Source organism: Vigna radiata, chromosome 8 (assembly GCF_000741045.1).
Source record: "Vigna radiata var. radiata cultivar VC1973A chromosome 8, Vradiata_ver6, whole genome shotgun sequence".
NCBI classification, from domain to species: Eukaryota; Viridiplantae; Streptophyta; class Magnoliopsida; order Fabales; family Fabaceae; genus Vigna; species Vigna radiata.
The window spans coordinates 40,029,839-40,042,488 of record NC_028358.1 but is presented as its reverse complement, the minus strand read 5'-3'; the positions used below and the strand labels follow the sequence as shown (position 1 = coordinate 40,042,488).

Sequence of the window (12,650 nt, the reverse complement as noted above, 5' to 3'; positions counted from 1 at the left end):
AAAGACTAAATTCGCACATTTCTAAAATTGGAGGACTAAATTGGGTCAAAATTTTGAATAAATACTCATTTCAATTTTTACTTAAAATTAAGAGACCGAAAACATATTTAACCCTAGAAAAATTGATACATTTTCTTTTCACAAGAAACTTATTTACTTCTCCCCTCCTTTTTGAGTTAATTCCTCCAAAAAGGCCTAATATGCTAAATTAATAAGAAATCTAATAATTTTATTATTTTTGCTACATGACAACTTTAATTAATGATTATATTCTAATTAAATATATAATGATTATTGAAGGTCTTTTATTTCTCATAGAGTGTACTTTTTAGGTTAAATATCTCAGCTGTTAATAAAAAAAACATAATTAGTTTTCACAAAAAGAGCAAAAACATTAATAGGTAACTGATTTACTCAGTAAAATAGACTCAGCAATTTACGATACAAAAATGAAACAATTATTTCGCTATATTTTAGATATTTTTATTTTAAATAAAATGTTTTGCATAAAGAAATAGCCCGGGGTAAATTTAGAAAAAAAAATGTGAGTAGCAACATTTTTTCTAACACAAATTATTAATTAGAATTCATGTAAATTTTATAACTCTTGAAATATAACTGCTGAACTTAAAATGAGACTCGTCATATGAAGTAAATTTTGCATATATTTTATCTTTTGAATAGAGACAGTCATTTTTCAAAATATTATTTATGTTGAATAAATAAACGATAATTTTTTCGTACTTTAAGTTGAGACTATAATTTAAATTTAAATTTAATCAATGTATTTTCGCATATAAAGTAATTCGTTTCCTTTTCTAGAGAAAAAACCAAAACTCAAGTGAAGGGCCTTTTTGCCATTTTCACCTTCATTACAACCTTAACCAAACATTAATCTTTAATACCCCCCTTGTCCCCTGCCAAATTACCAAACCATCCTTCTCACCTACGTGCCTCTTTTCCAAACATAAAAAACAAACAAAAAAATAAATAATTAAACCTTCATAATTAATCAGTTAATTTGTTATATTTTAATTAATTTTCAAAAATAGGAGTCATGCTTTGGAAATGTCTTCTCATTTCTTTTCAAGAGAGTTTCTTTCTGCTTTTCCTTATTATTTAATTTATATTCCCACACAGTAAAGCGCTTGTTTTCAATTTCAGTTTTTATTTTTTATTTTTCTTTTCATTCTTTCTTCTTCTTTTGACTAGTTGTACTTTTACAGGCTTGGATACTCTCTCTCTCTAAAACTCTTTATCTCTCCTCTGCCCCTCCACCCCTGCTTCGGCGACGCCGCCGTAACCCGCATTCTTCGCCGGAGATTATCTTCAGGCTCCAAGAAACACCCCCTTCTCATGTTCCAACTGAACCGGGTTGGTCGAATCCGTTTTGTTTCCTCACCCGGTCCAAGTCTTTGCATGAGTTGAAAAGTTTGCGTCTTTGACTTGGAACTGCGAATGGGGCTAACGGGGTTTCGGGTTCTGTGAAAAGGAATAGATCCGCGAAGGTTTTTTTGCATTTTGAGTGGGAATAAGAAGTGGGTTTTTATTTTCAGAGAAAGTGAAGAGAGAGAAAGCGAGAGACTGAGGTCGAGGTTTATGATGTACGGAACTTTGTGCAGCGATCGCAGAGGGTGGTGGCGTTTCGGTGAATCTCTCACATGGAATGGCAGATCTTGTTAGCTACAGGAATGCCGACCGTGACATCGACCAAGTCAGTTACTTGTTTATTATCAAAATTTTGTTTTTTGAGTTAAAGTTTGATTCTTGCTTTAAATGTTTGGTAGAATTTTGGAACTGTTTTTTTTTTTTTAAGGTTTCTGTTTTTGGGGGAATGTGATGATTGTGATCAGGTGCGCGCGCGCGTGTGTTTCTTTGTTGAAAGTGATTGGGAAATAGTGAGAGGTGACGGTGCAGGAGTGAAGACATGGTGATGGAATTTATGTATAGACTATTTTGTTATGGGGGGTGCTGGAATTAGGATGAGATTTTAATTAGATATTTTATACTGTTATTGTTGTGAATTGGGTCTGTGATCCTTTTGAAAAGGTTAAGTGGAATTTGGTTGATTAGTGATCTGTTGCTTTTTCAACTGCCGTGGAATATGAGTGTCTTGAAGAGGAAAGATAAGGGATGCTTGTCTGTGTTCGAATTAACATATGAGACGCGGGGTATTGTGGCGGACTTGGTTTAGGTTGTTAACACCAATAGGAGGTAAGTGCCAATAGGGTAGATGTTTTAATGATAAAAGTTTGATTCAGCACCTTATGAAAATGTTTTGGATAGTTTGATATGGGATATCGAAGCTTGCGTCAGTGTTGTTGTATTGGTTGTAGTAACGACATGGAATATGCCTAAATTAGAGTTTGACTAGTGAAATTGAGCACCCGATTATTGTTGTTTGCCTGGACAATAATGATAGTGGTCCCAGATAAGTCTGTGGTCTGTACAATATTTTCAAACCATCAATCTGGGTTAAAGTATTAAGAAGGCTGAAAGAGTTGTTTCTTGGAGAAACCTAATGTTGTAAATCGTTGCTGGAGATTTTAAGAAACTTTCACAACATTTATGCAACAAGATGGCCTTGATCGTTGTTATTTCTCATTTCTCCAAAGTTTTTGTATTTTTTATGTAAATAATTGTTTGTATGTTCAATCTTTTACCTTTTCATTCTGCAGGCATTGATTGTTTTGAAAAAGGGTGCTCAACTACTTAAATATGGTCGTAAGGGAAGGCCTAAGTTTTGTCCGTTTAGACTTTCCAATGTAAGTCAAATGAAATCATTTCAGGAAAGTGTTAGTGAATTCTCTAATTTTCTTGCTTCATTAACTTTCTGGATTGCACTGTACTAAACTGTTAATATGCTCAATTCAAATTACTCTATGAAAGATAGGGGCTTTGGCATGGTAGCTGATGTTATATGAAAAATATTGTACCGAAAGCCTGCTAATTTGTACTTGTAATACTTATCAGAACTGTTATTATACAGTCAAGCTATTTTTATTTGCCCTGCTTACTAGAAATGTTGTATTTGAAAATTTTGGTTATGATTACATTCATTGATACATGTAGCTGCCCCACAACCTACAATAGGGGAAGTGTTGTACCAACGATATCAAATGTTGGTGGGCCAAACAAGACACTATTCTTCTATTGGAAAAGTTTGTCATACTGTGGTGTTTTGTGTTTCTACGTTAACTATTTGTAATCTCTGACGAAGTATTCCTATAGGGCTTGCTCTTAATCTCTTCATGTCCATTTCTTTCCTTTCTTTTCATTGGTACTATGTGCTAGCTGTGTTTGACTGCATCATAATTAGATGGTTCAATATGATGCCTTCTAGTATGTCATATAAAATGGTTTGATTGGCCAAACTACACACTTTCCTGAATCCAGAGGATTCTTTGGTTCATTCTCAGGGGAAGGTTGCAGGTCATCATTGTTGTTGTTATTATTATTATTATTATTATTTTTCAATTCTATTTCTATGTCCACAATTTAGTAATTTAGCACAGTCCTTTTAGTTTCTAAAGCAATGAGTTCAAGAGTTTATGTGGTCCAGTGCAGTTTGTTGGTTTTTGTTTCCGCACTCTGGGTTTGGTATAACCAGTTGAGGTGATCAGTAGTTAACTGGACGTGAATAAAAGCTCAAATCTTTTTGTCTGATTTGGCTCAGATTTACTGCTTGTTACCCAAGTGGTATCATTTTCTCACTCTGGTGCTAATTACCAACCAACAGTGATTTGTAGCTTTGTTATTGGACTTACGTCTCTTTGTGTGATGCATGCTATTACTGTCATATTCATGATTGTTAATAAGAAGGCCTATTTTCTGTTGGCTCCTTGGCTGTACTTTGTAGACTATAAGCTTAACAGACATGTATATAGTAGGCTTGGTTTTGACACTAATTTGAGTTATTTCTAGTTACACTTATTCAAATATCTGTAAACCACAGGATGAATTGTCTTTAATCTGGATATCAAGCAGTGGAGAAAGAAATCTGAAACTATCTTCTGTCTCAAGAATTATTCCTGGACAAAGAACTGTGAGATTTCTACAGTACAGTTTTATATCTTTCTGATGATGGCACAGCGTTCTTCTTTATTAACTCAATGATATCCCGAAAGAAACTGATATATAAACTGTTTCTCCTCTTCTATGTTATTAATTTGCCTTCTCTTCTGTCAGGCTGTTTTCCAAAGATATCTGCGTCCTGAGAAGGAGTATCTTTCTTTTTCACTTATTTACAACAACGGGAAGCGGTCCCTTGATCTGGTTGGTGATGAATTTTGAAGTTTCTTGGATGACTACACCATTGTTTTATTTCTATTTTCTGCATTTATCATTGTTATAAAAATGCTTTATGTTGCGTTTCAGATTTGCAAGGATAAAGTTGAGGCAGAAGTGTGGATTACTGGTCTCAAGGCACTGATATCTTCAGGTCAAGGTGGGCGTTCCAAAATTGATGGATGGAGTGATGGAGGCCTCTATCTTGATGTAAAAATACCTTCTTGTTGTCTTTGTAACTGTCATTTTACTCGTGTCATGTTTCTTGTTCTATGATATATACTGAGAAAGAAAAGAGATCATTGATCTTACTCTTGATCCAGTAGTGGTGTGTTCATCATTTTCATTGAAATGAATATTTTGGATGAATTATGGTAAGGGGAGCTCATTGGTTTTCTGCTTCATTAAAAGAGTACAAGTGTTTCCTCTGAGGAAGGTTTATCTTGATTTTAAGGATTAGCTCTTATCCTGGAAAGATTATTCCGCAGTTTTCTGAAACAAAGTGTTATTCGCCTTTGTTCTTCTTTGGACACAATTTAGGATTTGTTGATTATGGTATTTTTGGGAATCATGGACTGAATATAAGTTTTCCAAATTGTCTCTATTTTTCCAAATACTATTATTATTACTATTATACTGTATAATAGCTTCATTAGTAAAATACATGGACAGTTTCGTATAATTCTTTCTGGCTCAATTAATTTCTTTCAGGACGGCAGAGACTTGACATCAAATAGTCCAAGTGAAAGTTCAGTTAGTGCTTCACGAGACATCAGTTCTCCTGACATTTCTGTTAGTCTGGCAAATACTTCTCCACAATCCTTTCACTCTGAAAATACTGTAAATTTTGATAGGTCACATGCACCATCAAACCCATCAAATATGCAAGTGAAAGGATCTAGTTCAGATGTTTTTCGTGTTAGTGTCTCAAGTGCCCCCAGCACATCTAGTCATGGGTCTGCACCTGACGATTATGATGCTCTTGGGGATGTATACATATGGGGGGAGGTTATCTGTGAGAATGTTGTAAAAGTTGGAGCTGATAAAAGTGCTAGTTATTTCAGTCCAAGAACAGATATTCTCCTCCCCAGGCCACTGGAGTCGAATGTGGTTTTAGATGTGCTTCAAATATCATGTGGTGTTAAACATGCTGCTCTAGTCACAAGGCAGGGTGAACTTTTCACATGGGGTGAAGAATCTGGTGGACGCCTTGGCCATGGTGTTGGGAAGAATGTGATTCAACCTCGTCTAGTTGACGCCATGACTTCTGCAACTGTTGATTTTGTTGCCTGTGGGGAGTTCCATACCTGTGCTGTTACGATGTTTGGGGAACTGTATACATGGGGTGATGGTACTCATAATGCTGGGCTTCTTGGTCATGGTACTGATGTTAGTCATTGGATACCAAAGAGAATTGCAGGTCCGCTAGAGGGGCTTCAAGTTGCGTTAGTCACTTGTGGTCCATGGCATACAGCCTTGATAACCTCAACTGGTCAGCTCTTTACATTTGGGGATGGAACATTTGGTGTCCTCGGCCATGGAGATAGGGAAAATGTTCCGTATCCAAGAGAAGTAGAATCCTTGTCTGGGTTGAGGACAATAGCTGTTGCATGTGGAGTGTGGCATACTGCAGCTGTTGTAGAGGTTATTGTGACTCAATCAAGTGCTAGTGTATCGTCAGGTAAATTGTTTACTTGGGGTGATGGAGATAAAAACCGTCTTGGACATGGAGACAAGGATGCTCGGCTTGAACCAACTTGCGTACCTTCACTTATTGATTACAATTTTCATAGAATTGCTTGTGGGCACAGTTTGACAGTAGGGCTGACAACATCCGGTCAAGTTTTTACAATGGGAAGCACGGTTTATGGTCAGCTTGGGAATCCCCAGTCGGATGGAAAGCTGCCATGTTTGGTTGAAGACAAGCTTGCAGGAGAATCTGTTGAAGAAATTGCATGCGGGGCTTATCATGTTGCTGTTTTAACGTGCAAAAATGAGGTTTACACTTGGGGAAAGGGAGCAAATGGGAGATTGGGTCATGGAGATGTTGAAGATAGAAAAACACCAACCTTGGTTGAAGCCTTGAAAGATAGACATGTGAAATATATTGCTTGTGGTTCAAACTACTCTGCAGCCATATGCCTTCATAAGTGGGTATCCGGTGCTGAGCAGTCTCAGTGCTCTGCTTGTAGACAAGCGTTTGGATTCACTAGAAAGAGGCACAACTGTTATAATTGTGGGCTAGTGCACTGTCATTCATGTAGTTCTCGGAAAGCATTAAGAGCTGCACTGGCTCCAAATCCTGGAAAGCCATATCGCGTATGTGATTCATGTTTTGTAAAATTGAACAAGGTTTCTGAATCAGGCAATAATAATCGAAGGAACGCTCTGCCTCGTTTGTCAGGTGAAAACAAGGACAGATTAGAGAAGTCTGACCTAAGATTAACCAAGACAGCTGTCCCTTCTAATATGGATTTGATAAAGCAGCTTGATAGCAAGGCAGCCAAACAGGGGAAGAAGGCTGATACATTCTCTCTGGTTCGCAACCCACAACCACAATCTTTGCTACAGCTTAAAGATGTTGTCCTGTCTACAGCTGTTGATTTGAAGCGAACAGCTCCAAGACCTGTGCTGACGCCATCTGGAGTGAGTTCCAGGTCTGTGTCTCCATTCTCTAGAAGACCAAGCCCCCCTCGTTCAGCTACACCTATTCCAACAACATCGGGGCTTTCCTTCTCAAAAAGTATTGCTGATAGTTTGAAGAAAACAAATGAGCTTTTGAATCAGGAAGTATTAAAGTTACGTGCTCAGGTATATTATTCTTCCCCTATTTTTCTCATCCCAATCAAGTACAACTTAGCTGCTTTGATATTTACTTGTTATGGTATCAAGATAATTCTGACATAATTTTTGTTAGGTTGAGACCCTGAGACAGAGATGTGAAATGCAAGAATTAGAGCTTCAAAGGTCATCAAAAAAGACTCAGGAGGCTATGGCTCTGGCTGCCGAGGAATCTGCCAAAGCTAAGGCTGCAAAGGAAGTTATAAAGTCACTTACAGCACAGGTTAATTTACTTCTCTTGGAGCTATTACTTTTCCACACTCATGCTTATTAATCTGCCACATTGTTTCACTTTCAGCTCAAAGATCTGGCTGAGAGGCTTCCCCCTGGCGCTTATGATGCGGAGAATATCAGACCAGCTTACCTGCCAAATGGTCTGGAGCCAAATGGAATTCACTATCCAGAAATAAATGGGGAGCGTCACACCAGGGCCGAGTCAATCAGTGGCTCTAGTTTGGCTTCCATTGGAATTGAATCATCCCTGCCGAGCAGAATCGAAGGCACTCTGACCGGAAACTATGGAGCTAATCTTTACCAGCAAAATCGGGGATCTGTAATCCCTAATGGGACAGATGAGTACCCAGATGTTAAATTGCCAAACGGCAGCAGCAGCGTGATCCAGACAAGTGGTAGTACTGCATCAGATACTGTTGATGGTAGGGATTCTGGAAATTTTCAAGATGATGAGAGTGGTTTGAGATCAAGGAATGCCATAATACCTGCTAATAGTAGTCAAGTTGAGGCAGAATGGATTGAACAATACGAACCTGGTGTCTATATAACTCTTGTTGCCCTGCGTGATGGAACAAGAGATCTGAAACGAGTGCGGTTCAGGTAATAGAAACAATTCTCTTTATTTCCTGGTTATGTTTATGACTTCCAAGTGTAGGCAGCCAGCCTCCAATAGTATACCAGTGATAATTTTCAATATGGTGCTTTGGATTCAAAGACTTTGTAAATAATTCTCTGTGGTCCAAAATCTTTAACTAGCTCAAGATAGTTATTTGTTAGGCTGATTTCTGGCTCTCGTAACACTAGCATAGGAAGTTTTGATTAACTTGCATATGTCTAAACATGTTTGGTGGTGCATGTGTACAGCCGGCGAAGATTCGGTGAGCACCAAGCTGAGACTTGGTGGTCGGAGAACCGTGATAGGGTATACGAGAGGTACAACGTTCGAAGCAGCGACAAATCTTCCGGCCAAGGGGCACGTAAGGCAGATGGTGGTGGTTCACCTGTTTTATAATCTTAGGGAAGTAGATGGAGGGAAGTTCTCCATTAACACTTTTTGTTACAGTGAGGTTTGTAGGAATCAAACCATTGTCTCTTCAAATCTTTTTGTTCCCTCTCAAGTGAAATATGTCTTCCATTTTATTAGGGCAAGTGCCCTTCACATATATCAGTGTATTGTAGTGTATATAAAATCATCAGTTCAGATAACCTTCCTATTTTCTTGGTTATTTTCTCCCTGTTGCACCTTTTTTCTTACCTCAACATGTATACCTCAGGAATAAAATGTATGCGTGCTCATATTTCTTGTAAATTATTATTTAATTTTTTCTACAGGGAGTACATTTTGTACTCTGTTGCACAATTACTTGTCACAAAAAAATATTTCCTGGTTAATGTAAGTTAATTTTCACGCTGAATAAGTATAATAATTATATTATCAATTAATTAAAGGCTGCTAAATACTAAGTTTAAAATAATTATTATAAAAATCAACAAATTCAAATCTAATCATATTTAATAATAAATAATTTAATGACAATCTTAATGATCTTTTTATTCCATCAGCACAGTATAATTAAATCCATCCAAATAGATTTAATTTCGGGAAAGAAAAACTATAAACACGTACACCCTATGACTAGATGAGTGTGAAATCCTCTTCTGACAACAAATATAATTTCCTTATTCATCGTTCATAGCTATATGAAATCTTTGGAGAATCGTATGTTGTTTGTCTCCTCTGTTTGGAACATTGCCTTACTAACTACACCTCCAATTCATACAGAATAAACTAAGTTACATTATTCATTCACCAGGTAGAAACGTTCTGATTGGAAGCCAAAACACTGAACATAAAAAGAACTACCTAATAAAGACATTAACAACACTACAAAACTTTTCTAGTTTGATATTATCATATATTTTGTCATTGATTTGCATGAAATTCAGAAAAGAGGTTGTTATAATGAACAAGAGACACTTTTATGAATCATGAATGAAGTCAACTTATTAGTTCAATGACGGTCAACAAGATTCTTGACTTTATTAGGTTTCATTTCATGGTTAGGTGTATGGTGGATTCAAATAAATAGATACGAAGAATCTGAAAATTAGGGATATATAAAGTATAAAGTAATTAAAAATAGGGTAGATATGTGTCATCTTAGTTCATGTTTTCAATATGCATGATCAGTATGTCAAGAAAGTAAAACTACCCAAAGAAAACCAGATTTTATGACATTGCAAAACTTGGTTTTATTTTTCTTTAAGGTTGTGATTAGGATCGTATGAATAGATCAATGGGTCAAAGTTGTTTTAACTTAAATAATGGTTTTGAATTTAAATTCTATGTCATACTTATAAACTTTGTTATATCTGTGTTTATATTAATTCTTCAATTTTTAGATGTAATATGGTTATTGGTTAATGGGCATTGTTGTATTGTATTAAAATTTAAACATGACTACTATGACATATTCGATTTATATTTGTATTTATTCTTTGAATTAAAAAAAAAAAAACTAAAAATAATACTTTATTTTATATTTCATATTATGAAGTTGTATTTTTATATTTATTTAATAAAATTTTATGTATTATCTGTAGTTTGAATATTAAAAAGTATAGATTAGTTTAGTTGAGCAATTAAGCAAATTTGTAATCTTGACTTGAAAAGTAATATCTTGTTTTATCACTCTTCTATTTTTGAAAAGTACAATTATAAGTGTATTTAACTGAGCCATTGTTTTAATTAATACAACAAAAATTAAGTTTATCATATGTATATATATTCAAAGGGAAACTGGAAATATATTTATTAATATATAAAATCTTAAAGATAACAAATTTGTGATGGTTTTTTATTTATATGTTATTTTATTTTATTTATTTCAATATAATGTAAAGTTTCAACTCACGCTTAAATACGTAAAAAAACAAATCTCAATTTGGTTTATATATGTCAAATCTTATATTTATATTATTATTATTATCATTTTCTTATTTTTAAGTTGCTTAACACACACGTTTAAAGGTGCAAAAGTCACCCCTTTCGCTTTTCACTGCAAGTTACTAGGGCTGAGAAAAATTTCATATCCAACTGAAACTGAAGAAATATGAAGGAAATTTGAATACATAATTATAATGGATTGTATAAACATGTAATTAAGGTAATCTTGAATAAATAAAGTTAAGTAAAATAAATCATTATTGTAGGTAACCGTTTGAAATTTCATAGATACTTAAATTTATATTTTAATTATAAATTTATAAACATTTAAATTTTAAATTTTATTTTTAATATGCAATTATCTTGTTAAAATTTAATTAATAGTAATTTATATAAAATTATAGTCTATTATGATAATAATCATTTAAAATAAAAATAAATTTTTTATTGAAAATTTAATTTAATATAAATTTGTATTCTAAAAATTTCACTGAATTAACTCCTAATCTAAACAACACGAATCCAATAATTTGATAAATTAAATGATTGAATATAAATTTTAAAATAATAAATTCGATTTATACCACATTAATTCATACCAAGGTAGCTGAAATATGAGAAAGATAGTCATCGTTAAACCCACAGAAAAATTATTTAATTACATTCAAACAATTGAAGTATGAGTCGTTTTATATTTTTACTGTTATTTTAACACTTAATTAATCACGCAAGGAATGTTAAAAGTTTTAATTTCTAGACATTAATAATTTTGATAAAAGAATTTCTTTTAAAGAAATAAGTTGTGCATTATAAAACAATTTTAGCATATAATCTAAAAACGAATTATCTATCATATATGATAAGTTTGCTGATATTGATAATATATTTTCTTAAAATTATATCAATAATAATTTTTCGATTGCCTTGGAAAATAAACAAAATTATACTCAAATAACTTCATAATTAAATTTACGTTAAAAAAAAACTGCAATTTAGTTTGAGACATTATATTCGTTAATGTTTGGTCTGTTTTTATGTTGGACTTCTCATTAGAATAAGTCGGGTAAAAAAAATTTAAGAAAACGGGATTTTAAAAAGTATTAAAATTCTATTAAAAAGAGTTAATTTTAATAATTTTTTTAAATGTCAATAATAAAGAACAGACTATTAAAAAAAATTAACTAACATATACAAACTTGAAGCAGAGAAAATAATAAGATTGTGAGACTCATTTTTAACGTTAACATAAAAATAACTTTTAAAGCAAATTTATTAAATTATTCTTATTTTGTTTTTGTTTTGGGATTTCTATCTCGATCGTTTAACTTATGTTAACAAACTTTAGAAACATATTTACATAATTTTTATAATATTTAAATTACTGGGACAATTCTTTTCTGGGATACATAAAGTGGTTTATTTAAAAAAAAATACATATTTTCTCTTATGGTTGTATTTAATTAATAAGGAGATTGTTAAAGAATTTTCCTTAAAAGGCTGAAGAAAAAGTCGATATAATTTCCTTATTAAGACAAAGTTCAAAATTTGACTAGCCATCCTTATTAATAATGGCTTTCACATGGCTTCAAAGCTAGGTCTGAAATCACGATATGATGATTTGACATGATTTGAAACAGCTTACCCACCCAACACAATTAACATTTTATGGAACTAATTTCTTTTCAATTGGCTTTTAACTGAAAAACCCAACAAAACAACTCATCAAGATCAATTTTTTCTTAAATCTAACATGTGGAATATTTTGTTTTGTCCCATATAGTTGCAATTAAGACTTTTTTTATGTTATCCACACCAACTTAGACATAATAACCTTCATTCTCTACAATCCCATCATCATATTAATCATCGTACAATTTTTCCAAGATCCTAAAACTTTCACCACACAACATTATGAAACTTTTAACAAATAAACTTTGCAATTATAAACAAAATCAAACTTTAAGTCATCGATCACTTTTAATTATCCAGAATGACACAAATCACACGTTGAATTTTGAAGCTGCAGGGGGTGCAGTGTATAGTGTAGGGTGGCTAAGAAATGTACGAACATTTATTAGCTACTAACTAAAGCCAAATCAAAACGCAAAAAATGGACACGATTCTCACGTCACTTCCCTAAAGTCTATGAGAATGTATGGTCACTCCTAGCTACAGTAGTTATGAGTTTTGCACGCACTGAAACTCCAGAATGATTCAAAGAAACTTCCAAGTTTAGAAGAACAGAAGCAGAGTTTAGAAGCCACAGGAATCAAAAAGATGCAACTTCTTTTCCAACTCTTAATTAATCTAATAACAGACATGATACGTGTCGACGTACATA

General features: G+C 33.6%; 1 protein-coding gene across 2 annotated transcripts; it reads left to right on the top strand.

Moving 5' to 3' along the window:
- The first annotated feature begins 1,079 nt into the window (after nucleotides 1-1,079).
- On the top strand, nucleotides 1,080-8,660 carry LOC106772246 (PH, RCC1 and FYVE domains-containing protein 1). 2 transcript variants are annotated; one of them, XM_014658517.2, is made up of 9 exons: nucleotides 1,081-1,714; nucleotides 2,679-2,765; nucleotides 3,956-4,045; nucleotides 4,189-4,275; nucleotides 4,378-4,497; nucleotides 4,999-7,098; nucleotides 7,205-7,351; nucleotides 7,427-7,962; nucleotides 8,227-8,660. In XM_014658517.2, the coding sequence occupies exons 1-9, from the start codon at nucleotides 1,667-1,669 to the stop codon at nucleotides 8,372-8,374; spliced, it is 3,363 nt and encodes a 1,120-aa protein (XP_014514003.1). In that variant the 5' UTR covers nucleotides 1,081-1,666; the 3' UTR covers nucleotides 8,375-8,660. The 2 variants fall into 2 exon arrangements, with proteins under 2 accessions (XP_022641298.1, XP_014514003.1); XM_022785577.1 differs by lacking the exon at nucleotides 2,679-2,765 and having other exon boundaries at nucleotides 1,080-1,714.
- Nucleotides 8,661-12,650: the final 3,990 nt, after the last annotated feature.